We start from the raw sequence: 26,675 nt of genomic DNA on the forward strand, positions 1-26,675 counted from the left end.
AGGGTCTTATTTTCAGGGAAACATGGTATTTGCTCAAAATCACCTTTCAAATCAAAAATTTCCTCTCAGCCTACCCCACTTAACCAGAAAAAAGAGCCCAGGAGCAAATTGTGACAGGAAGACAGATCCTGGGCTGATGAACAGATAGGAAGAATCCTAATGCAGTTATTGAGCCAGAAAGAGAAAAATGTACCTTCATAGAATTAATTATAGGCCTGAAAGGGACCTTGGAAGTCTTCTAATCCAACCAAGGCAGGAGTCTTTATACCATCCTGGACTAATGTCCAATCTTTTCTTGGAAACCTCCAGGGATGGATGGCGCATGCCTGGAAGGCCTTGTATTGATGGGTCTTTTAAAAACGTGGGCGCAAATCAAAGGTGGGAAAAGTGGGGAGGGCCAGGACAGAAACTATAATGGAAAGACGGAAATAAAGCTGTATCAACAATAAGGCAGGTGTGCGTGTGTGAGAGGGGGGGGGAGGGAGGGAGAGGGAGGGGGGAGGGAGGGGGGAGGGAGGGGGAGGAGGGAACAAGAACACACACCAAGGGAGTCCATCTGGGCCACGTTTAAAATCTGTGAACTTCAACTCCCAGAATTCCACACTCAGCTTAACCCTGGTATGAGCACAGCCTAGGAAACTACATGGGTGGAGGAACCTAAACATGGGGGAGTGCAGGTGGGGAGAGACCCTCTCCTCCTCTTGTCTGGTGAGGGAACACCCCCTGCCCCCGTTTTGTCTTGGGGGGAGGGAGGTGGGTCCCAAATATGAAACAGGAGCAGGCTTTTTTTGGGGGGGGGGCAAGGGCAGAACCCAGGGCATTCCCTCAAAAAAAAAAAAAAAGGAAAAGAAAAGAAAAGAAAAGAAAAGAAAAGAAAAAGAAAGAAAGAAAGAAAGAAAGAAAGAAAGAAAGAAAGAAAGAAAGAAAGAAAGAAAGAAAGAAAGAAAGAAAGAAAGAATCCTCTCTTTTGCCCCAAAGGTCCCAAGGCTCTTTTTGAGAGGAAAATGGGCTGCAAATAAATGTAAAAAATAAAGGTAATAAATGCTAATAAATGAATGTATTAAATGAATGTAATAAATATGTAATAAAATGTAAAACAAAAAATGTAATAAAATATAAAAAATGTAATAAACGTAATAAATGAATGTAATAAAAGAAATCTAATAAAATAAATAAGGTTTTAAAAAACGGCAGAGGCCACTCCGAGGAACAAAGGGAGGCCTGACGGGGCCTGGCACCGCCTCGGGCAGCGAACTCGACGGGCACCGGGGCGGGGGGAGGGGGGGAGGGGGAGGGAAACCGAAATCGAGCCGGGCGGCCCTGCCAGGGAGGCCTCCCGCCCCCCCCACCCTTCTCTCAGCCGCCATTTTGCGGCCTTGCGGCCCTCGCCGCCCTCCGCCCTCCCGCCCGGGATGGCCTGGGGGAGACGGGGCGGGGAGGCGGGGACCGACCGCAGGGCCCACCTCTTCTCTGCTCCCGGGCTCCCTTTCCCCGCCCGCCCGAGGAGGCCTCGCGTCGCCCGAGTCGCGCCACCGCCGCCGGCCGCCTCAGAAGGAACCGCCGCCGCCGCCGCCTCAGCGCCGCTGAGGCAGTCCGCGCAGGCGCGCCGCGCGTGCGGAGAAAGACGGGGGGGGGGAAAGGCCCGGTCGAGAACGCCGCCGCGCATGCGCTTCCTTTCCCCACGGCCGGGACTTCGGGCGCGAGACGAACGGAGTTTGCCGAGCGCCTGCGCAGTCGCAGAGGCGGGAGGGAGCGCGCGGGGCGGGGTCGCGCGCGGTGGAAGGACCGCTGCTCTTGTCCGGCGGAGCTGCCGGGCGTCCCGTTTGCACCGGGCAAAGGCTTGGAGGGACCCCGGGGCCGTGGCAAAGGAGGCCAATCCATGCACGGGACCCTAATGGGCCGGACTTGTGCAAACCCCCTTCCATCTACACTGGCCATCCCTCCCCACTTATTGCAACCGTCGCTCCGGGGCTTCGACCTGGAGAGTAAAACATGGGAAGAACGGTTGCAGGAACCGGGCATGGCCACTCTAGAGAAAAGAAGGACCAGAGGAGGCAGGAGAGCAGGATTCCAGTATTTGAGGGGCTGCCCCAAAGAGGAGGGGGGGTCCACCTGTTCTCCAAAGCTCCAGAAGAATAGATAGAATAGAATAGAATAGAATAGAATAGAATAGAATTCTTTATTGGCCAAGTGTGATTGGACACACAAGGAATTTGTCTTGGTGCATAGGCTCTCAGCGTACATAAAAGAAAAGATACCTTCATCAAGGTACAACATTTACAACACAATTGATGGTCAGTATATCAATATAAATCATAAGGATTGCCAGCAACAAGTTATAGTCATACAGTCATAAGTGGAAAGAGATTGGTGATGGGAACTATGAGACGATTAATAGTAGTGCAGATTCAGTAAATAGTCTGACAGTGTTGAGGGAATGATTTGTTTAGCAGAGTGATGGCCTTCGGGGAAAAAACTGTTGTGTCTAGTTGTTCTGGTGTGCAGTGCTCTATAGCATAATAATATAATATATAGGGCAGGACAAGAAGCAATAGGTGGAAACGAATCAAGGAGAGAAGCAACCTGGAATTAAGGAGAAAATTCCTGACAGTGGGGACAATTAACCTGTGGAACTGCTTGCCACCAGAAGCTGTGGGTGCTTCACTGGTGGGTTTTAAGAAGAGAGTGGGCAGCCACTTGTCTGAAATGGTGTCGGGTTTCCTGCCAGAGCAGGACTTGGGTTGGACTACTGCTGACCTCACCCCATTCCTAAGAGGTCTTTAAGGGGCAGGCATAATCGCACCTGCATGCCTACCGTCCCTGTCCTAATATTCCTTTTTACTTAACTCTTTTCATGTATCCAGATTATGTTTATGCTTTAACTTGTTATAATATGATTGACAAAAATAAATAAATACAAATAAATAAGCAGAAGAGCACCCGAATTCCATCCTCTGACCATGGGGCTGCTGCAATGGTCATTAAGTGTGAAAAACTGTAGGTGTTTAGTGTATGATGAAAATGTGATAAAGAGAAGTAACCTATACCAGGGGTCTCCAACTTTGGCAACTTTAAGCCTGGAGGATTTCAACTCCCAGAATCCCCCAGCCAGCAAAGCTGGGTGGGGAATTCTGGGAGTTGAAGTCCGCCAGGCTTAAAATTGACAAAATTGGAGACCCCTGACCTGTACGCGCAATTCACATACAAGCGGTCATGACTCAGCTTTCCTAGTGCTGGTGTAACTGGTCCCTAAACAAATGGTTGTAAGTTCAGGACCACCTGCTTAGCCAGGCTAGAGCAGCAATTTTTGACCTTGGCCACTTTAAAAGTGGGTGGACTTCAGCTCCCAGAATTCCCCAGCCAGCGTGGAAAAAGATGCTGTTCCATGCAGAATGGAAACCTTTTCTCAGTTCTGGAAGAGAAAAACTTAAGTCCTCGGAAAGGATGTCTGAGATGAGTGGCCATCAGAATTGAACGAACAAATAAATACAGGAAGTCCTTGACTTACTTAGTGACCATTCAAAGTTACAACGGCATTGAAAAAAGAGACTTGGGCCACATTTATGACCACTGCAGCCTTCCCGTGGTCACGTGTTGGAAATTTAGATGCTTGGCAACTGGTTCCTATTTATGACGGGCGCTGTCTCCCAGGGTTACGGGATCCCCTTTTGCGACCTGACCGGCCAAGTCAAGGGGGAAGCCGGATTCACTTAACAACCGGGTGACTAACTCCACAACAGCAGGGGATCCACTTAACAACTCTGGCAAAAAAGGTTGTAAAAGGGGGCAAATGCACATGTATACATCCGAAGTAGGACTGGGTTGTTTCTGTGTGTCATAGAATACAGCTGGGTATGTGCATCATTTTGTATTTATATATTCTGTCACACGTAGAGTGTATTGGAGGTGGAGACCCTTTGAGAGCTGCAGGCAATGAAATTTCATTTTAATGTATGCAGATTAGCGTACGTTCAAAGTGACAACCAAGATATATTCAAAAGTGACTCTACAGCTGCCTGGCTTAGCAATGGAAATTACGGATTGAACTGTGGCCGTAAGCCAAGGACCTGCTGCAAATAAAACAGGTTTTGCAGCGGCTGGGTTCCCTGCCTCTCTCCGGTGGCCTTGCTGGGTCTTCCCCTGGAGGGCTGTTTCTCAGCCCTGGAGAGAGGGGAACGCTGTTAGAGCAAAGAGGCAGGGTGACTTCTGAGGATTAGCTGTATGGAGTTAATTCTCACACAGGCTACCAAACGGCCGAGTAATATGAAACTTGGAGCAGCCGGGCCAAATGCGCAGGATGTTCCTCTCTCACTCTTCCACCTCTCGGCACTCTTGTGCTAAAGTCATTTCCCGTCTCCTGTTCCTCCGCTCTCCTCTAACTTCTGGCTACGGGCTTTGCACCTGGATCACCTGCCGAAGGAGCCAGGATGCTCGTGCAAAGTTCATTTGCAAACTTGCTCGATGTTAAAAAGGAGATGAAAATTGTGTTAGCAAAAACCCTAGTAAGGCCACACCTGGAATACTTTAACCAGTTGTAGTCACCAGACTACAAAAAAGATGTTGAGACTCTGGAAAGAGTGCAGAGAAGAGCAACTGAGGTGATCAGAGCCTGAAGACTACAACATATGAAGAACAGTTGCAGGATTTGGGTCTGGCTAGTCGAGAGAAAAGAATGAGGGGCAACATGATAGCAGGATTCCAGTATTTGAGGGGCTGCCACAGAGAAGAGTGGGACAAGTTATTTTTCAAGGCACGAGGGCAGGACAAGGATGGAAATTAATCAAGGGGAGATTAGGCCTCGGAGGTCATCTAGTCCAACCCCCTGCTCAAGCAGGAGCTCCTATACCATTTCACACAGGTGGCTGTCCAGTCTCTTCTTGAAAACCTCCCAGGATGGAGCACCCACAGCTCCTGGTGGCAAGCTGTTCCACTGGTTAATTGTTCTCAATGTCAGGAAATTTCTCCTTAATTCTAGATTGCTTCTCTCCTCGATTAGTTTCCACCCGTTGCTTCTTCTCTGGCCTTCTGGTGCTTTGGAAAATAAGTTGACCCTCTCTTCTTTGGGGCAGCCCCTCAAATACTGAAATACTCCCATCATGCCCACCCCCCCGCCTTTCTTTTCTCTAGACTATCCAAACTCAAATCCTGCAACTGTTCTTTGTATGTTTTTGTTTCCAGGCCTTTAATTCTCTTAGTTGCTCTTCTCTGCACTCTTTCCAAAGTCTCAACGTCTTTTTTTGTAATGCGGTGACCACAACCGGCTGCAAGTATTCCAGGTGTGGCCTTCCTAAGGCTTTATAGAGCAGTACTAATAACGTCACGTGAGTTTGATTAAACGCCAGTAGATAAACAGGTGCCACTTCAGTGGGAAGGTGCCTTCCTTGTGCCTTTGGTGTACAGCCATGCTAGCCACGTGACCACAGAAATGTCTTTGGCTAAGAGTCCCTGGAGTTGGGCATGACTGGACAGGGAAAACCTTCACCTTTCAAGGAATCTCCCCGGACTTTACGACCAAATCTCTGCAGTTATTAAGTGAATATTGTATGGTTGTTCAGCAAATCCGGCTTCCCCCACTGATTCTACAGGAAGCCCCCTGGGGAAGTTGTGAAGGGCGATCGCACAACTCTAGGGTGTTGCAGCCATGCTAAAGACAGGGCGGTTGCCGAGCACCTGAATTCTGATCACACGACCCGTGGGGATGCTTTTAACTGTTGTAAGTGTGAGGAATAGTAATAAATTATTTTTTCAGGGTCATTGCAAGTTGAGGGCTGACCGTTTGGCTTGGCCTGTGTTTTGGAAGACTGCAGACAGTATCCTGACCTCAAAGCTAACTTGGAGGCTAGCAGTTCCCTTCTACAAAAGCGGGTCGGTGCAAACAAACCCACCCTCATTTCCTTTTCTCCCCACCCAGTTCACATTTGACCCCACCAATTCATGCATTCCCCCCTAGACGGAACCCCACCCACAGCAAGCCAGACACCCAGGACATTTCATCCAGGACACGGAGGGGCAGGGGGGGGGGAGCCCAGCACCTTGGCGGCATCATGAGCCAGAATAACAAGAGTTGGAAAGGACCTCAGAGGTCTTCTAGTCCACACCTCAGCCACTGTGGTGGCCCTATGGACATGCTATGCCAGTTTGGGCCCTTGGAAGGTCAGGCAGTGGGCATCCGGGCATTCCTCTTCTGACCCACCTGGAGGGGCTTGAGTGGAGGAGCCTTGAACCCAGGGCCAGCAGGCGCTTAGCCGAATGGAAAAGTAGCAAGAAAGCCGGTTGCGTAACAGGGCGATGGGTGGCGCATCAATTTTTTAAAAATGAAAATAAAATAGGTAAAGGTTCCCCTAGCACATATGTGCTAGTCATTTCTGACTGTAGGGAGCGGAGCTCATCTCCGTTTCAAAACTGAAGAGCCAGCGCTGCCTCCATAGTCATGTGGCCGGCATGACTTAATGTCAAGGACGCACGGAACACTGTTACCTTCCCACCAAAGGTGGTCCCTATTTTTCTACTTGCATTTTTTTTACGTGCTTTCGAACTGCTAGGTTGGCAGAAGCTGGGACAAGCAACGGGAGCTCACCCTGTTACGCAGCACTAGGGATTCGAACCGCTGAACTGCCGACCTTTTGATCAACAAGCTCATTGTCTTAGCCACTGAGCCACCACGCCCCAGTGAAAATAAAATAGGGTAAAATAATAAAACACAATTAAAAAAAAGTAAAATAAAGTAATAGAAAATAAAACCAGGGGAGGTGTCCCATCCTTCAGGGCAGAGCCTCACCGCCACTTACCTCTCGAGAGGCTTGGGGGGGGATTGCTGAGCCTTTGCCCCCTTGCATCTTCCCATGGGGAGGCCGGAGGGCATCCAGGCAGATCTTCTCTGGCTGCTGAGGGTGGGGAGGGCAGTCACTCACAGGGGTCCCTCCGAGCCGTTCTGTCCATGGGCCGGCGAGAGAAGCTGGCAACAGGGAGGGGCTACAAGTAAGACCGAGACCCCCTTGCTAGGCTGCAGGGATGTTGGGGAAGGGGAAGGGCCTTGTCCCCAAAGGACTGAGGACTCCTTGACCTTCGTCCTCCCATTAGGATCAAAGTTTCGAGCCCCCACGGCTTCTTCCAGCCAGCCTTGTGGTTCTCTTGGGTGACAGCCGAGGAGGCGAAAGGAAAATGACACCTCAGTCACCACCCCTGTCATGGGACCCCCCCCCCACCACATCTCCTTAGCTGTCCCTGCCAGGCAAGGTGCCAAGGCCCAGCAGCCGGTCGCTCACGGCCAGCTGGCTAGCTCAGAGGCAGGGATGGGGGTCAGGCCAGATGAAGACACCTAGTCCGGGATTGGGTGGGCAGGTCTGCTCTCAGAGCTGATTCAGACCACCAGGTGGCGCCCTTGTTCTGCTGCTCCAATCCAGAGCCCAGACCTTGATTTACAGCCAGAATTGAGCTCCAAATTTCTGTTGCTAAGTGAAACCATTGGACGAACTTTCTTGCCACTATTGTTAAGTGAATTCCTGCAGTTATAAGTGAGTCACACGGCTGTTAAGTGAATCTGGCTTCTCCATTGACTTTGCTCATCAGAAGGTTGCCAAAGGGGACCACGTGAACCCCGGGACACAGCGACCGTCATAAATAGGAGTCAGTTGCCGAGCTTCCGTAGTTTGATCGCCTGGACAATGGGGGGGATGCCGCAACGGTCGTAAAGTGTGAAAAATGGTCATAAGTCCCTTTTTTCAGTGGCGTGGTAACTTTGAACGGCCACTAAATGAACTGTCGTAAGTTGGGGACTGCCTGTACTTGCAGAAAATTCGTTGAATGTCTCTTCAAAGAAATTTAGCAAGCAGCCAAGACCGATTTTTTCCTACTTGGAGGATGTCTCCAAGGTGGGACCGGGGCCAAAACAGGTCAGCCTGGCTGCCCAGCCCTGTGACCAAGGCCCTGCCTGATCTCTTGACTTTTTTGACCTCTGCTGCTGACCAAAGCAGCTTCATGCCACCTCCGGTCTCCTCGGGAAACGTGGTTTTGACGTGGTTCAGTTACCTTGTTCCCAAAGTCCTGTTTTTATGACCTTTATTCCAAATACAATCAAAATTTATTCATAGAGCAGCTTATCTCTACAGATAGTCCTCGACTTACAACAGTTCATTTAGTGACCATGCGAAGTTACAACAATGCTGAAAAATGGGACTTATGACCCTTTCTCACACTTACGACCATTGCAGCATCCTTGTGGTCACATGATCAAAATTCAGACATTTGGCAACTGATTCATATTTATGACGGTCACAGTGTCCCGGGGGGGGTCACGTGATCCCCTTTTGCGACCTTCTGACAAGCAAAGTCAATGGAGAAGCCACTTAACGACCGTGCAGTGAAACCTTCCATCAATCCTAAAATGCTGGTTTTGTTTTCTTTCAGTACACAACAACACATGATGTGCGATACTGACACATAGCAGCCACAACTTGTTCCAGTGCTAAACAAGGCAGTTGCTAAGTGTGTTTTGATGCATTTTATGACCTTGCTTGCCAGTTATTATTATTTTTTTAAAAATTTATATCCCGGCCTTCTCCGAAGACTCAGGGCGGCTTATATTGTGTAAGGCAATAGTCTTCATCCATTTGTATATTATATACAAAGTCAACTTTTATTGGCCCCCCAACAATCTGGGTCCTCATTTTACCTACCTTATAATGGATGGAAGGCTGAGTCAACCTTGGGCCTGGTGGGACTTGAACCTGCAGTAATTGCAAGCAGCTGTGTTAATAACAGACTGCATTAGTCTGTTGAATCACTGCCATTGTTAAGTGAGTCAAAAGGTTGTTAAGTGAATCAGGCTTCCCCCATTAATGCTTCTTAGGTTGCACAAGGGGATCACGTGACTCCAGGACAGTGAACCGTCATAAATATGAGTCAGTTGCCAAGCATCTGAATTTTGATCACGTGACCATGGGATGCTGCAACGGTCGTAAAGTGTGACAAACGGTCCAAAGTCCCTTTTTTCAGTGCTGTCGTAGCTTTGAACGATCACTAAATGAACCTCTGTAACTCAAGGACAGCTGCCAAGTGAGTTCTGCTCCATTCTACGACCTTGCTTGCCACAACTTTTACTCCAGTTGTTAACTTAGCAAGACGGTTTTTAAGTGGATCTGGCTTTTCCCCCTTGACTTTGCTTGCCAGAAGGTCACAAAAGGGGATCACGCTGGACCCTCCCTCCCTCCCTGCAACCGTCATAAATACGAGTCCGTTGCCAAGCGTCCAAAGTTTCATGACGTGTCTGTCCATGGAGGTGCAACAGTCGTTAAGTGTGAAAAACTGACATAATTGTTTATAGTGCTGTGGTAACCTTGGTCATTAAACGAACGGTTGTAAGTCGAGGACCACCTGTAACACAGGCAGAATCCTAAAATCCTAGGGTAGGGCTGGAAAGAGACCTGGTGGGGTCATCTAGCCCAACCCCGTCAGCCGTCTTCCTGTGAGCTGGAAGCTGCCCTTGCAGCCAAGCGCCACCAGGGGTCGCCAGCCTCCGCTTCTCAGCTGCCCCCTTCCCTCTCACGGCCGCCCCTGCTGCATTCACACGACCGAAAGACACCAGATGCGTGTCCCCGCTTCTGCACCGACCCGGGTTCCCCCTTCCGACACGGAAACCAAGCGAAGGGAAACGTAGAACCCAAACAGGCGTTCGCGTAACTCTCTACGCGTGCGCCATGGAGTCGGCAGCCGATTGCGCAGGCGCGAAAGTTTTTTTCCTTTTTCGGGACAGGGAATCCGCATAAAGAGCACCGCGCGGTTTTCACCACCACCACCACCGTCCTCTACAAAGGCGCATGCGCAAAGCCTGGAAACTGATTGGAAAACACGGGGAACCTAAGAAAATATTGGCCGCCAATGGCGGGCGTTCTTGGGTGCCGATTGCGCGTTTGCTTCCGCCCCTGCCGAATTTTCTTTACGCATGCGCTAAGGAAAAAAACACCACCACCCACATGATTTTTACCAGCAGATGTCAGCAGAGAGCACTGACAAGCAATGCCGCTTGATGGCCTGTTTTATAGAATAGAATAGAATTTTTATTGGCCAAGTGTGATTGGACACACAAGGAATTTGTCTTGGTGCATACGCTCTCAGTGTACATAAAAGAAAAGATACGTTCATCAAGGTACTTATGACTTGGCTGCAGCCACGGTGGCCCGGGGATCAACCAAACTTTACACCTGACTTTTTTTTTTGCAACTACAAATTACAGATGGTCCCCAATTTACGACCACAAAAATTTATGTTGACATTCGTTAAATGACTTTTTCCCCAAGCCAGGAGGTTGGACTAGAAGACCTCCAAGGTCCCTTCCAGCTGATTCACTCTATTCATTTAAGTGAATCCCTGCAGATGTTAAATTAGTCAAATGGTTGTTAAGCGAATCTGGTTTCCCCCTTCATTTTCCTCGTCAGAAGGTCGCAAAAGGGGATCACATGACCCCAGGGACACAGCGACCGTCACAAATGTGAGTCAATGGCCAAACATCCACCAAGGGGATGCTTCAATGATAGTTAAGTGTGAAAAACGGTCCTAAACCACATTTTTTAGTGCCGTTGCAATTTTGAATGGTCACTAAATGAACTATATTGTAAATCGAGGACTACCTGTATTCAATTTTAATTGTAAGCTGCCGGAGTTGCTTTTCAGAATGACATGGGGGCATATAAATGATAGAGGGTTTTTTTTAAGTATCAATTTTGTCTGCTGCTCCATGGTAATCTGGTAATCATGATAATCCAAATTACCAAAAATGGTAATCATGGTAATCCAAATCTATTTATTTATTTATTTATTTTGTCACAACAATATACATAAGCATCACACAAAAGATTATATAGTATATAAACATATATGAGGAAATATAAGGAGGTATAAGCATATATATATGTAGGTCTTTGGTTATTCGGGTTTTCTCCCACGTAAAATTGGAAGTGTCTTGGCAACGTTTCGACGAAGTCTCATTCGTCATCTTCAGGCTTCAGCTTTGTGTTTCTGGGAGCAATGTGTAATTGCAGCTGTTTCTTCCTTTTTAACTGCTAGTGGGGGTTTGAACTGATTGGGTGGGAGCTTGGCTGTGCTCTGATTGGATGGGGTTTTTTTGTGCTCTGATTGGCTGGGGGTGTGTCCTGTGTTGGTGGGGCTTGGTTGTGCTCAGATTAGTCTGAGTTGCAGGGGGATTTGAGCTGGTGAGCTGCATTGCTGTTGTTTGGCTTCGTGTTTGTGGTCGTGCTACATCTTCATAGTGGGTGTCTGTCTGCTGTATGTATGGATTGGAGGAGTTTGAAATGGCTAATGTTGCAGCTGCGGTCTGGCTTCTGGTCCTTGGTCGTGCTTCCTGATCAGTGTGGGTTTCGGTCTGCTTTCTGGGTGGATGTATGGTGGTGACATCCTGTGTGGACCTCGTGAGTGTGGGTCTGGTGTCATTCCTCGTGTTAGGGACTCGTTTGTCAATAAGGGCGGGTTTCCAAATGGCTGGTAGGCGGGAGGTATCGTCTTGTTTGTTCATGCTGTGTGGGCGTTTTTCTATCTCGATGGCTTCTCTGATTATTCTGTTGTTAAAGTGTTCAGTTTTGGCGATAGTTCTGGTCTTTTTAAAGTCAATATCGTGTCCTGTGGCTTTAAGGTGTTGGACCAGGGAAGAAGTTGGTTCCTCTTTTTTGACTGAGTTCTTGTGTTCTTCAATGCGTGCACTTATTCTTCTGTTGGTTTGTCCGATGTAAGTGGTGGGGCAGGCGGTGCATGGGATTTCATATACTCCTTGATTTTCTAACTCAATTTTGTCTTTGGGGTTTCTTAGGATGGTGGATATTTTTTGGTTTGTGCAGAATGCTGTCTTGATGTTATGTTTGTGGAGGATCTTGCTGATTCTGTCTGTGGTGCCTTTTATATATGGGAGGAGGGCTGTGCCGTTTTCTTGTTCTCTGTCTTGGATTTTAGTGGGGGGTTCTTTTTGGATTAGTTTGGTAATCTTATTTCTCTGGAATCCATTGGATGTTAGTACTTCTGGAAGAAGGGGATCTGAACCAAGTCTTGAGGATATATTGAAAGTACAATTAAAACTTTCTGAAGATAGGCAAAAAGAGATGATGGAGAATTTTAATGCAAAAATAAGAGAAGATATTCTCATGGCTGTTCAAGGATTGAGTAAAAAAATTGAGGGATTGGAAGAAGAAATGCAACAGATCTCTCAGTCAAATAAGCATTTAGAAGACAAAATGCAAGGTGTTCAGAAAAAAGTGGATCAAAATGAAGATCAGGTTGTGATATTACAATATAAACTTATGGAAGGAGCTCTTAGAATCCGTGGTATGCAAGAACAGCGAGGAGAGGACTTAAGAAAAATTATATCAGAAGCATTGGCTGAATTTATTGAAGTGGAACCCCAAGAGGTAGCTTACCAAATTGATAAAATATATAGAGTTAATTCCTGGATCGCAAGACAGAGAAAGCTTCCTCGGGACATTGTGGTTTATTTTGTGAAAAGGACTATGAGAAATCAGATTTTGCAAGTTTCATAAAAGATCTTGGAGTTTTCATATCCAATGATCTAAGTGCCAAAGCCCACTGCAACTACATCGCAAAAAAGGCTTTAAGAGTTGTAAACCTAATCTTACGTAGCTTCTTCTCCAGAAACACTACACTACTAACCAGAGCATACAAAACATTTGCTAGACCAATTCTAGAATACAGCTCGCCTGTCTGGAACCCATACCACATTTCAGACATCAATACAATTGAACGTGTCCAGAAATATTTTACAAGAAGAGTTCTCCACTCCTCTGAATACAACAAAATACCTTATGCCACCAGACTTGAAATCCTAGGCTTATTTATTTATTTGATTTTTATTTGATTTTAGATCTTAGAAAACTTAGAACTATGCCGTCTTCGACATAACCTGAGTTTAACTCATAGAATCATCTATTGCAATGTCCTTCCTGTCGAAGCCTACTTCAGCTTCAATGATAACAATACAAGAGCAAACAATAGATTTAAACTTAATGTTAACCGCTTCAATCTTGATTGCAGAAAATATGACTTCTGTAACAGAGTTGTTAATGCTTGGAACGCACTACCTGACTCTGGTTTCTGCTTGGAAAAAGGCTGTTTTGTAGCATTTTGGGCAATGGAACGCACTACCTGACTCTGTGGTCTCTTCTCATAATCCTAAAAGCTTTAACCAAAAACTGTCTACTATTGACCTCCCCCCATTCCTAAGAAGTCCGTAAGGGGCGTGCATGAGCACAAACCTGCCCACCATTTCTGTCCTTTTTTTCCCTTTCATTATATCCAATTAATAAAGTTATTACATGCTTATGCTTATATATACTGTTGTGACAAAATAAATAAATAAAAATAAATAAAAATAAACTTTTCCACTCTCCAAACCCATTTTCCGAGATTTTTTTGCACTGTAATTCTTCGCGGCTGGGTCTCCTCGTGGTCTCCCATCCAAGGGCAAAGGACTGGAGCTGCAGCGACGCTCGCAAGGGGGAAACTGCTGTCCAAGCCACGTGTCGGCGCTATTTTTTTGTACCGAACGTTGTGATGTAGTAGAGCAGTCCCCTAAAGCAGGTCTGGCGTGAGTTGACTTTGACCTATCTTGGTTTCTGCTTGGAAAAAGGCTGTTTTGTAGCATTTTGGGCAATGGAACGCACTACCTGACTCTGTGGTCTCTTCTCATAATCCTAAAAGCTTTAACCAAAAACTGTCTACTATTGACCTCCCCCCATTCCTAAGAAGTCCGTAAGGGGCGTGCATGAGCACAAACCTGCCCACCATTTCTGTCCTTTTTTTCCCTTTCATTATATCCAATTAATAAAGTTATTACATGCTTATGCTTATATATACTGTTGTGACAAAATAAATAAATAAAAATAAATAAAAATAAACTTTTCCACTCTCCAAACCCATTTTCCGAGATTTTTTTGCACTGTAATTCTTCGCGGCTGGGTCTCCTCGTGGTCTCCCATCCAAGGGCAAAGGACTGGAGCTGCAGCGACGCTCGCAAGGGGGAAACTGCTGTCCAAGCCACGTGTCGGCGCTGCGGTCAGGCCAAGCTATTTTTCGGGGGGGGGACATCGATAAAGCCTTTCGCCCAAGACAAAGAGCCTATCTGCGACGGGTCCGCGTTTCCCCCCCCCCCGTCGCGGTCTTGGTTTAGTCCCTTCTCGGATTGGCGGAGGTCTTTGAGGCTTAATCCAATCATCGTCCGTCTGGGCAGCAGAGGCGGGGCCCGCCGAAAGCCAATGGCTCGTCATCGCAGGGCTGCCACGTGGGAGACGCAGCCGCTTTGAAGACGGAGGAGGGCGAGGGCAGAGCCTCCGCCAATCAGCGCTCGGAAAGAGGGGGCCCTCCGCCTACGTCACGCGCGGCCGGGGCGCGCGGGCCCCCCACCTCGAGCAAGGAAAGGCGTCGGACGGGTCTGCGGGCCAATGAGGTGAGGGCGTCCCGTCGGGGAGCGGGGGGCGGGCCCCGTCGACGAGCGGCCAATGGGCGGCGCGCTGTCAGGGGCGGCGAGGCGCGAGCCAATGGGCAGGGCGGGGAGGGGCGTGGCCGGGGCTGAGGCAGCGCGAGCGGGCGAGTCGGGCTGAGGCGGCCCAGCGGGCGGGCGGGCATCGCGCAGCGGCGGAGGCCCCGCGGGGCCCACGGCAGGTAGGTAACAACGCGGAGACCCCCGCCCAGCCAGGCCTTTCGCGCTCCCTCCCTGCCTCTCCCTCAGCCCCTTTCAGGTGGGTGGGCTGCCCTTCGCAGAAAGCCCCAGGCCCGCCTGCTTTAAAACGGGAGGACTACAGCGCCCAGAATCCCCCACCTAACTGTACTTTAAGAAGTGGGGGGGGGGCTTGATTCCCTTGAATTCCCTAGCCAGCAGGCTTCCAGATGGACGGACTCCAACTCCCAGAATCCCCTGCCCAGCCTGGTTCAAGATTGGGGTCTTCACCCCTCTGGAATTCCCTAGCCAGATGCTCTGAGGTGGGTGGACTCCAACTCCCAGAATCCCCTGCCCAGCCTGTTTTAAGGGGGGGGGGTCTGCTCCCAATTCCTAGAGCCTCTCCCTCCCAGCCTTCAAGTCCCAGAATCCCCTTTATGGCGGGTGGACTCCATCTCCCAGAATGCCCCACTCATCTTGCTTGAAGAAGGCCGGGCCACAAGTCCCAGAATTCCCCAGCCAATAAATACGTTTTAGGGTAGGTAGAATAGTCCCCAGACCCCCAGACTTCCCTAGCCAGATGGGTGAGGGATTCTGGGAATTGGAGTCCACCCACCCTCAGATTTCCCTAGCCAGATGGGTGAGGGATTCTGGGAATTGGAGTCCACCCACCTGTAAACCAAGCTGGCTGGGGGAATTCTGGGAGTCGGCTCATTGAAAAGACCCTGAGGTTGAGAAACTTGGGGTGTCTGCCAACCTCCCTTTCCCCCAAGTCTGCCCTCTCGTCCGAATCTCCTTCCTGTGGATAGTGGTAGGTTTACCTTCTAATTTAAACTCTAAATTAACTCCATTTATGTATTGGATTTGTCTCTTGTGTTGCTTGCCCCAATGAAGGTTGTTAGGGGGAATGTAATCAATGTGGAGTAGACTTGTCTCCAACCTTTTTGCTTGGGTTGTTTTTGGTTGAATTTGGGGGAATAAAAAAAATGGATACAGCAAGCAAACATGTATATTCTGTTTTTGGGTAACTTTAGTTAATGAACGATCGACTTGTATTTTTTTGTATCGAACGTTGTGATGTAGTAGAGCAGTCCCCTAAAGCAGGTCTGGCGTGAGTTGACTTTGACCTATCTTGGTTTCTGCTTGGAAAAAGGCTGTTTTGTAGCATTTTGGGCAATGGCGAATATTTTGTGGGGCGCTCCTGAACGGTGTTCCTGTCTGGCTTGTACCCGAAGCAAAGAGGTTGGGCCTCTTTTGCCCAGACTGGTTCTACAAGCCAGGTGTTCTGGTGGCTTCCCAAGGATGAGGAGTCAATTATGGAGGTTGGGAATGGTATCTTCATTGCAGTTGCTGTTCTTTGAGAGAAGAACGCCATATAATGAGAGCAAACCCCACTTTAGCACTGATGGTGTTACCTAGTTGGGTTAAAAAAAGCTCTGCAAGAAAACAACCGGCTCAGAGAGCACCAAGGACCCCACAGTCCCCTCCCCCTTTAGGCATGTTTCTAGGGGCAGGTGCCTTCTGGTAGGTAAATGTAACCAAGCACCTTTCAAAAAGCAGCCGTGGTTTTAGACAGCTGGGAAATAACAAAAACATGTGCAGTCTGTCAATGGAGTAGCCAGACTTTCCACGCAGAAAGAGCTGTTCTTCACTAAACAAAATGACAGGCAGCTTCAGCCAAAGAAAACCATTCAAGCAACAATCTTACTGTGTAAAACAGCATTATACCTTTCCCACTTCACAAATCCCACTCCCTTCTAGCACCGGTGATGTTACCTAGTTGGATAATGAAACATCTTCAAGAACACCACCAAGCTCAGAGAGCACTGAGGATCCCACAGTCGTCCTCCTCACAAATCTCACTCCTGCCTAGCACTGATAATGTTACCTAGTTGGGTAATGAAACATCTGCAAGAAAACCACCAAGCTCAGAGAGCACCCAACAACATGACACATGATTCGCTTGTGCATCCCACAGGAAACAATGCAAAGCCCCCTCCAGAGAAGGAATTGAGGTGGAGGGGCTGGTGCTCATTTGGGTGCCTCTTTGGGAGGGGGCCCTGGAGTCCAATTAGGGATGGGAGCTAAAGGTCCTCTGAATGCCTGCCAAACCAGAAAAACTTGTATTTTGTTGAGCTTGCACAGGAGAGGCCCCTGAGGAAAAGTTAGTGCGTTGGACAGGTTTGCAAATCGGAGCAGCCTGGGAGTGCCAGCCATTCCTAGCCTTATCCGAGGGGGGGGGGGAAGGTGTGGAAAAAATAGTGACTTCTGGCTTTTGAAGGGCGAAGAAAAACATTACATGGAGCTTAACATTTCACGGTGCACAATTGGGCTATTGTTTCTCAGCCTCCCTTTGACATCTGGTGAGAGATCTTGGGCAAATGATTGTGTTGGATCCCAGATTCATTCCTGCTCCTATCAGGTTTGTGCAAGAGACCCTCCCAGTCGCTATGAAAATGCTCCCATTTTCGGGGGGGGGGGGAGGTAGTTTAGGGGAAGCCATCAAGAGAGCAGTTGGGTTCCTTTTGTTTGTTTTTCTGTCAATTCAGCAAAAGCCACTCCAACTCTTGGTGATAAGGAATGCCGTGCCAGGAGTAAAAATATATCCTGAACTTTTTTTTTTGGGGTGTAGGAAGAAATGCCACGATGAGAGGTAAATGACCAAAGTTACAACGGCACTGAAAAATGTGACTTGTGACTGTTTTTCACACCGCTGTTGCAGCAACCTCACGATCACGTGATCAAAATTCAAATGCTTGGCAGCCGGTTCATATTTATGACGGTCACAGGGTCCCGGAATCCTTTTGCGACTTCCTGACAAAGTCAAGAGGGAAGCCAGATTCACTTAACAACCAGGTTACTAAGTTATCGACTGCAGTGATTCACAACTGTGGCAAGCAAGGTCATAAAACGGAGCAAGACTCACTTTTAACAAATGTCTCACTTAACATCAGAAATTTCATCCTCAGTTGTGGTCGTAAGCCGAGGACTGCCTGTAGCATTGAAACAGCTCCCCGCAGGCTGAGTCCCTCCGTTCCTGAGCTGGGCCAGCCATGATGGCTTCCTCTGGCTATTTACTAGCAAAGCCCCAGATCAGGTTCAGAGTTTGACCCAGAACCTGTGACGATATGACGGTTAAAAGCAGAGCCCTTTCGCCCGCCAAGAAGTACCCTTGGCTGATATACTGGAAATTGGGTTTCAATGGAGGCCGCGTCTCGGATCCTGGTCTGAGCAGGTAATCCGGCTGCCTATTGTGAGAGAGCAAGCCACCATGTGGGTGCGATTGGGCTTTCATTGGCCTACGTATCGAACCTCCGCAAAGCTTGCTAGTACTGGATCCGTGTCTGAAAACCGGGCTTGTGATTCTGCCAAATCGGTAGGGTCTCCGTGCAGCATTTGAGAAGAGAGGAGAGAAAGCGGGGGGGGGGGGGGGGAACCATTTCACAGAAGCCTCTAAGCCAGCCTCACCAGCCACAGCACGCTCTGACTCTGGCTCTGGCTGGCCTTCCATCTGCCTTGCGCTTCCCCTTCTCCCCTTGTCTGCCCAACGAGCAGGGAATGTGGGAGTTCATCAGGGCTATTTTTACTAGCAACCGTTCGGCCTGGCTGGGTGTCTGAACGAACCCTTTGCCTGAAACAAGGCAGCCTCCAGACTGGCTTGAGGATCAGCTTCTTCGCAACTAACCACCCTTAAAATTAAAGGGGCTTACAGGAAACAAGCTGGAATTATGACGACGATGATGATTTAAAGTTGATGTTTCTAGGCAGCCTGTGGTCATACTAGAAAGAAGGGGGGATAGGTAGAACCATTCAACCAAGGTTTGATTTAGCCCAGGTGACCAGGCAGCCTTAAAAAGAAAACCCAAATAAATAGACTTTAAGGTTGAAAAGGGAGGCAAGTAGGGTGAGACCGTGTAAGAAATGCTTCCAAGATGTGCGATAAAATGGAGAAAATTAAAGTATATTAATCTACGCGGAATAAAAGCCTCAGAGGAGCCTAACTGTCAACTTGGAAGAAGAGGATGGGGAGGGGGGGGGAGGCCGTTGTCCTGGCAGACTCCTCTGCTGAACAGGAAGCCTTGCGTGGACATCCTGTTGGGAAAGCCAGTGGGCAGCCTGGAGCCATTCCAGAGCCTGGGAATCTCTTCTCCGGAGTGTGCCTTTGGTGTGCCTCACTTCAAGGGGGGGCCCCATGCTGACTTTATGAAGCTTCCAGCTTGAGTTTCGGCAGCTACAGCAATGGAGCCAAAAGGAGTTTCGAAGGATGGAGAGTGGAGCAGCCCTAGGAGAGGTCTCCCCGTTGCCTTCGGCAGCCGTTCCCCTTCCCTCTTCCTTACAGCCTTTAACTTCCAGCTTTTGGCCGTAGGTAGAAGAAGCTGAATCGTTTTTGCCGGTTTCAGGAAGCGTCGCGTGGTGACAGAACTTGGCTCATAGCTCATGAACTTGGCTCATAGCTTTGGGTAACGTTGCTCACCCTCTTCAGACTTCTCTCTCCCTGCCAGCGCTGAGGAAGTGGGGCCGAGCCAGAGCAGGCAGGTTGGGCATGGGCCACACTGGCCCTTTTGGAGAGAAAAACAGGCTTGGGGGGTCCTGAGATGGTTGAATGGGGTAAGAAGACCCCATTCCCCCTGCCCCCCGCCTGTCTTTTTAGTTTTGGGTTTTGTATAGTTTAAAATTTTTCATTGGTATACCTGCACAGGACCTCCAAGGTCCCTTCCAGCTCATTCTATTCTAACTCTGACTTAAAACAGTTTAGTAACTGGTCGAAGTTACACTGAAAAAGGGAACGTGATTGTTTTTTCACTCTTACGACCATTGCAGCCTCCCCTGTGGTCACATGATCAAAATTCAGACACTTGGCAACTGACAATATGACGGTTGCAGTGCCCAGGGGTCATGTGATCCCCTTTGGCCACTTTCTGACCAGCAAACTCTATGGGGAAGCCAGATACACATACCAACGGTGTTACTCACTTCAGTAGTTGAAGTGATTCATTTAACAACTCTGGCAAGGCAATTCGTAAAATGAGGCAAAACTCCTGTCTCGCTTAGCAGCAGAAATGTGGGGCTTGGTTGTGAATCGCATGGGAAGGACAGCCTGTAGGCCTGCCGAGAAGATGGACAGCATAAATATGTAATAAATAAAATTAAATAGATCCCAAGGATCGCATAGAAGTGCCACGGCTTCTAATGAGGAGCATAGAGCCACTGCCCACTCCGACCAAGCTTTGTAAATCAGGGAGTGAGCAAGTCCCTGACAAAATACTTTCTCCTCCTCCCACTCTCTGGAGAATACAGAGTTTCCTGAAGTTGGCTTCCAGTTGTTTCTCTTTTTAACAAAGCGCTGGAGTTCCAGCTGTTTCCGCCCTTCTCGGACCAGGCGGCTGAATCCCACATGGCTCCAAGGCTCAGCAGTGCAGCTCGGAGAGTGAGCAGGGATGCATTTAATTCCGCCTCCATCGACCTGGGCTCCTACAGAACAGGGCTCTCCAACTGTGGCAACTTTAAGCCTGGCGGACTTCAACTCCCAGAATTCCCCAGCCAGCTTTTTGGGAGTTGACATCCTCCAGGCTTAAAGTTGCCAAGGTTGGAGACCCCTGCTATAGAGGGAGCCCTCATACTTATGGCCACAATTGAGCCCGAGATTTTTGTTAGGTGAAACAGTTGTCAAGTGGGTTTTGCCCCATTTTGTGACTTTTTAACAATTGTTAAGTGAATCACTGCAGCTGATAAATTAGCAGCCCCGGTTGTTAAGCAAATCTGGCCTCCCCATCGATTTAGTTTGTCAGAGGGTCGTGAAAGGGGATCACGTGACCTCAGGATCCAGCAACGGTCATAAAATGAATCAATTGCCAAGTGTCTGAATTTTGATCATGTGACCATGGGGTCATAAATCACATGTTTCGGTGCCGTTGTAACTTTGAATGTCACTAAACGAGGACTACCTCCACCTAATTTCGGCCGTGTGAGCTAATTGTCCCCAAACTTTCCTTTTTTTAAAATATTCCGCTCAATGCTTGCCAAGGGCCTTGTGGCTTTGAGCAAAGGGACCTTCTGTTCACGCACGTCGTTTCTAGAAAAATGTCTTTTTTTAGTCCAGCAGCTATAAAATTAAATCTTCCAACCTTGCAGGAAAATTCTGGTGGTGTCCTATAGAAAGCATGCTTTATTGCAGTGGGAAGTGTGAGGCATATTGATGGTGCTATGAATGACAGCCTGAATGTCTAATGATAAGCGGGTCAGGGTTGGGATTAACAGCTATGGGAGGAGGGGGATTTCAAATTCAACGCAGCCAGAGCATCGAAAGCCTGTTTTGTGTCTTCTGCTCTTCTTTGTGTGCCAGCATCTGAATCTAACACAAATGGACCACAGGCCCATTGGTGTCTTTTATTCTCCTTCTCAGGAACATTCACAATTATTGACATTTGTTGACTTTGGGAAAGGTGCAAAGAAGAGCAGCTAAGTTGATTAAGGACCTGGAGACTAAAACGTATGAACAGCGGTTGCAGGAATTGGGTATGGCCAGCCTAGAGAAAAAAAGAACTATTAGTATTCCAGTGTTTGGATACAGGAATGCTAATTGGATATTAGTATCCAGTATTGCATAGCAGAGTTCCAGTACTTCAGGGCCTGCCCCAAAGAAGAGGGGATCCGCCTAGTCTCCAAAGCACCTGAAGGCAGGGCAACCTGGAATTAAGGAGAAACTTCCTAACAGTGAAGACAGTTAACCAGTGGAACAGCTTGCGTTCAGAAATCACGAGCGCTCCATCACTGGAGGCTTTTAAGCAGAGACTGGACAGCCATTTGTTTGGAATAGTACAGGGTTTCCTGCTTGAGCAGGGGGCTGGACTAGAAGATCTCCAAGGTCCCTTCCAGCTCTATTCCGATTGATTGATGGACATGTCACATTTGCACAATGGAAGTGTTGGGAAACGGGATGTCGGGAAAACAAGGCAGGGGGTGGGGCTGCTCTGCCTGTCAGTTGACGGTAGTCACCCTCCCACGGCTGGCAAGTCCAGGCCAGCTTCCCCCGAACGGAGCCACAACCCTGCGGAGCTTGTTCCGTGGCTTTGTATGTCCGCAAGGCACCCTTCCCCACCTGCGGAGCACGGAGCGGGATGCCTGGGTTTGGTTACCGTCAACAGCTGCTTCTCCCCTCCCCTGACCTTGATGACTTCGGCCTCCAAGACTGAGGAAGGCTCTCTTACTCCTGGCATGGCCTCACCGTTGGCACATGCCAGGCAAGCCTTACGTAGTGGGCCTCTGAATACTCTCTCTCTGTCGCACTGTTTCTCAACCTGGCTAGCTTTAAGACTGGTGGACTCCAGCTCCCAGAATTCCCCAGCCAATTGGGTGGGAGCAGAAGTCCACCGATCTGAAAGATGCCCGGATTGAAAAACATTGCTCTATCTTTTAAATTCAGATTTATTCTAGATTTCACCCTCCCCAAGTCTTGGGCTGCCTCATCATGGAAAGATGAGCATGTCTGTCCAGCCAGGACTATATAGCCACTTGTTTAGTGACCATTTGAAGTTGAAAAATGCAACTTAACAGCCATGGTTGCGGCATTCCTATGATCACGTGATCAAAATCCGGGTGACTCTCATTTATGACGGTTGAAGCATCCCTTTTGCGATCTTATGACAAGCAGTGTCAATGGGGAAGCCACATTCACTCAACAGCCTGTGGGACTAAAATGGAGCAAAACTCACTTAACAACGGTCTCACTTCATCGTCATCTTTTAATGATCCCATAATCCCTGGTGGGGAGGAGTCTGGGCAACTGAATGGCGCTAGCAGGGTGTTTTAATGGCCAGCTGCCCTTCCTGTCACCGGAGTTTAGTTCATCAGATCTCAGTGTGCCCAGAGAGAGAGATATCTGCCTCTACCTAGGATCAAACTCACAGCCTCCTGATTGTGAGGCCAGAGCTCCACCTCTGGGCCACCGCACCACTCTTAACAACGGTCCCACTTGCCAACAGAAATATTGGGCTCTATTGTGGTCGTAAAGTGAGGACTACCTGTATTCCCAGCAGGGTCACCCAAGGGGTGAAAGCCATCCCAGCTGCCCAGCTCAAGCCAGCAGGCCCCTCTAGAGACCAGCAGGAAGATGCTGGAGGCAAATCCTCACTTAATGACGGTGTGTCAACGCTGCATGAAGAAGACCGTGGGAAACCACTGCTGTGTTTTTCCCACGAAAGCCACGTGCACAGAAAACATACAATACTTGATGATAAATCTCTGTGGTGGCTGGGAGTTGGAAACGACTTGATGGTGCCCAATTGATCAACCGGTTCTTATTTCTCCAAGCTTTGCCTGAAAAAATAGCTCCCTTGTTTTTGGGCAGAAAAGCCACATTACGGGTAGTCCTCAACTTATGACCACAATAGACCCCAGAATTTATGTTGCTAAGTGAGACATTTGTTAAGTGAGATTTGCCCTGTTTTATGACCTTTCTTGCCACGGAATTCTGGGGGTTGTAGTCCACCGGTTGTAATTGCTGCCTAGGGAATTCTGGGAGTTGAAGTCTTGAAGTTGGACACCCCAGCTTCAAATGAACCGTAGATCATCCAGAGAAAGAACAGCAGTTGAGTTGTTCCATTCCTGATGGGACGCCGGCTCCCCCTTCCATCAGCTCACTGAGAAATTGCCCTGCCTCCATTTTTCTTTTGCAAAATAGCCCTGCGTAATCCTGGGATGCTTGCAAGGGCCCTGGAGGTAGGTGGGGTTTCCTAGAGGTTGCATCTCAAGAGGCTGACCGCCCCACACCCGTCACCTCTTCCTTGGCTGTTGCATCTCAATATTACAGCAGTTGCCTCGTCTTGCCTGCAGGTTATGCACGGAGGAGGAGCCACCTGCGTTGCAGTCCTTGGCCTTTGACAGGGCTACCTGTAAACAGTTGGAAGCGCCGATCGGCCTCCAGTTGTTTCTTTCCCTTGACAGAAAGGACTGAAGTGTGGATAAGTTTTAAGAAGCTTATGATATTACCATTCCAGTATTACAATGTCATCATGTTGACTTATTAAGTTTATAATATTAGGAATTAATACCGGTATTAACGTTACAAACACAGCAGAGAAGAGCAACTAAGGCAACAAAGGGCCTGGAGACTTTTTTCTTGGATGCCCATCTCATTGATTGTTCTCGCTTGTTTTAATCGGGTTCAAGCACCCAGAGGAGTTGGGAGTTGTGTCTTTTTAAATCTTTATTTGTCCTAAACGAATTGAGAGCTAGATTTTCTCAGGGCAAAAATATTAATTTGTTGCACAGGCCGAGGTGGAGTCGGCTGGTATCGGCTCCAAGCACATTTTATTCAAAAGCATAAGGCCATTAATTTTATGCCACTCAAATTTAGTACAGGATAATCCTTGACTTATCACCACAATTGAGCCCAAAATTTCTGTCAAGTGAAACATTTGTTAAACGAATCACCGCAGTTGATAACTCAGTAACCTGGTTGTTAAGTGAATCTGGCTTCCCCCTTGACTTGGCTTGTCAGAAGGTCGCAAAAGGGGATCCCGTGACCCCATAAATATGAGGTGGTTGACAAGCACCTACTTTTTGATCACTTGACCAAAGGGACACTGCAAAAATCGTAAGTGCAAAAAGTGGTCTCAAGTCACATTTTTCAGTACCGTTGTAATTTTGAACAGTCACTAAATGAACTGTTGTAAGTCGGGAATCACTTGTAGTTGAAAACAGATGCCGACTCCCCATGCTTCTTGCCAGGGTCAACTAACCAGGTTCTCTTCCTGAAATGGACGAGGCTCAGAGTTGTAAATGGAGCAGCCGGTGGCTTCTCTCAATAAATAGATGATCGGCCTCAAGCAAGGCCCAGAAACGCAGAAGGAGACGGTGGGAAGGCCCTGAGAAAGAGGAGACGGCGCCTTCAGGTTGGGGCAAGGCCACTCTCACCTTGGGTGCGATGAAGAGCCTTCAGAGGAACTGGGGGGAGAGAGGGGGGGTCAGTGAGAGGGCCGAGGCTCTTCCAAGGCCTCCCCAGTTGCTGCTGACAGATGTTCCATGAAGTGAAGTATCGCTTGGTCTGGCTTTATTGCATCAGACACCCCTGCATTTTTGGTGGGTTTTTTTTTTTTTTTTGCAAAGGATGTTGGAACAGACGGGACTTTTCCACCCAGAGGAGAAAAAAAATTCTTCAAGTTGTGTCTCGGTTGCGTGTGAGAGTAAGGCTGGGCCCGCCGGAAGAGAGTTTCCAAACAGCAGAGGCACTTTAAACCTTTTACGGCCATGTTCCCCAGCTTGCCTTTGAAAGTGAACCAAGGCTGGAGGGTTTGCAGGTGCTGGGCCAAAGGGAGGTTTAAACAAGTACAACTTGCAAGGGTTCTGTTTCCACGCATGTTAGGAACCCCTGCAGATGTGCAGTCAAGCTGAGATTCGAGCCCCGGACTCAAACATTGCACCCAATTGCAAATAATAATAATAATAATAATAATAATAATAATAATAATAATAATAATAATAATAATAATAATAATAAAATGCGAACTTCTGTCTAGCGAAAAGAAGGGCTGGGAGTGATGTGATAGCACTCTTCCAGTATTTGAGGGGCTGCCCCAGAGAAGAGGGGGGTCCACCTGTTCTCCAAAGCCCCTGAAGACAGGAGAAGCAGCAACAGATGGAAACCGATCAAGGAGAGAAGCAACCTGGAACAAAGGAGGAATTTCCTGAGAGTCAGAATAAGTGGAACGACCTGCCACCAGAAGTTTTCACTAGACTAGACATGCCCAGATCCTGCTACCGTTCTTCCTATCATTTAACCTCCAGCCCTTTAATCACATTTGTTGCTTTTTTCTGCTCTTTCCAGAGTCTCTACATTATTTTTATATTGTGGTGACCAAAACCGGGTGTGGCATTCCAAGCGGGGCCTTTCCAAGGCTTTATAAAGGGGCTCTAGTAGCCATGTTCTTAAAGGGCAACTGACGAGCTCTGCATGCAGTTTCGGGATTCCTGGATTTTGCTTCAGGAACACACCAAGCTTGGGGACGTGTTTTTTTTTTTGTGTGTGTGTGTAGAGGCCTCCATGGGTCCGGCGCCAGGCTTTTCACCCCAGGGGCAACTGTGCCCCCTTTACCAGCTCTCGGCTTCTTCCCTGGTACCTTGGCCAGTAGAGCAGACGGGCTCCTCTTACCAAGATATCCCAAATTAGAACTCCGCTCGGAATTAGGCAAGTCAGGCGTAGCATTTCAGCAGAAGCTCTTAGTGTTCGTCTGTAGTTCTGAGTTTGCCCGTCTCGTGTCGTGAACCAAGCCTCCTTCCCTCCTCGTGCGAGAAGCCATGCACGCCTTGTGGGGATTCCTCACACCCCACAATTCTGGCACTGTCGTCCGGTTGTGGGAGGCAGCCGAATGGGTGGAGCGGCCCCCTGAAGGGCCCTTTGGAAGAGGCAACCTGAGGTCCCTTTTGGAACCTCAGCTGAGGTATTTATAGGTGCCGAAGCTGGAAACCCAACCCCAGGTGGTCATCGTCCCTCCCGTCTCCATTCTCGGTTTAAAGAGCAGGGGAGGAAAAGCCCGGAGTTTGGGAACAACCTGCAAGCGTGGAGCACAGGGACCCCCGTCTAGGAACTGGGATAGCTAGCCCAGCTTCATAGGTGACAGGTAGTCCTCCACTTGCGACGGTTCACTTAGTGACCATTTGAAGGTACAACGGCACTGAAAAAATTGACTTGGGACCGTTTTTCACACTTAATGACCGTTGCTGTGTCCCCGTGGTCATGGGATCGAAACTCAGATGATCGGCCACTGACTCATTTTTACAACGGTCGCAGTGTCCCAAAATCAAGTGATCCTCCTTTTGCGACCTTCTGACCAGGACAGTCCATAAGGAAGCCAGCTTCACTTAACAACTTTGTGAAAAACAGCAGTGAGTCACTGAACAGCCGTGGCAAGAGAGACTGTAAAATGGAGCAGAAGTCACTTTAAAAATATCTCACTTAGCAACAGAAATTTTGGGCACAGTTGTGGTCATACGTCAAGGACTACCT

At 48.4% G+C, this 26,675-nt stretch overlaps 2 protein-coding genes across 7 annotated transcripts in view; one reads left to right on the plus strand and one right to left on the minus strand.

Annotated features, from left to right (window-relative positions):
• ZNF638 (zinc finger protein 638) overlaps positions 1 to 7,049 on the minus strand; it is a 48,470-nt gene extending 41,421 nt beyond the window's left edge. For 2 of the 4 annotated variants that reach the window (XM_058192478.1, XM_058192477.1), the window contains exon 1: positions 1,464 to 1,681. In XM_058192478.1, the coding sequence (XP_058048461.1) occupies positions 1,464 to 1,666 (203 nt within the window). In that variant the 5' untranslated portion in view covers positions 1,667 to 1,681. Of the gene's footprint in view, positions 1 to 193; positions 410 to 1,463; positions 1,682 to 6,788 lie in introns of those variants that run through there. The other 2 variants (XM_058192481.1, XM_058192479.1) reach the window with 2 other exon arrangements.
• A 7,270-nt stretch (positions 7,050 to 14,319) lies between these two features.
• Positions 14,320 to 26,675, plus strand: part of PAIP2B (poly(A) binding protein interacting protein 2B) — a 28,109-nt gene continuing 15,753 nt past the window's right edge. The window contains exon 1 of one of the 3 annotated variants that reach the window (XM_058192485.1): positions 14,320 to 14,461. The gene's annotated coding sequence lies outside the window, so the exon portion shown is untranslated. Of the gene's footprint in view, positions 14,462 to 14,548; positions 14,677 to 14,731; positions 14,754 to 26,675 lie in introns of those variants that run through there. The other 2 variants (XM_058192484.1, XM_058192486.1) reach the window with 2 other exon arrangements.

This window comes from Ahaetulla prasina, chromosome 8, assembly GCF_028640845.1.
Source record: "Ahaetulla prasina isolate Xishuangbanna chromosome 8, ASM2864084v1, whole genome shotgun sequence".
Classification (NCBI taxonomy): Eukaryota; Metazoa; Chordata; class Lepidosauria; order Squamata; family Colubridae; genus Ahaetulla; species Ahaetulla prasina.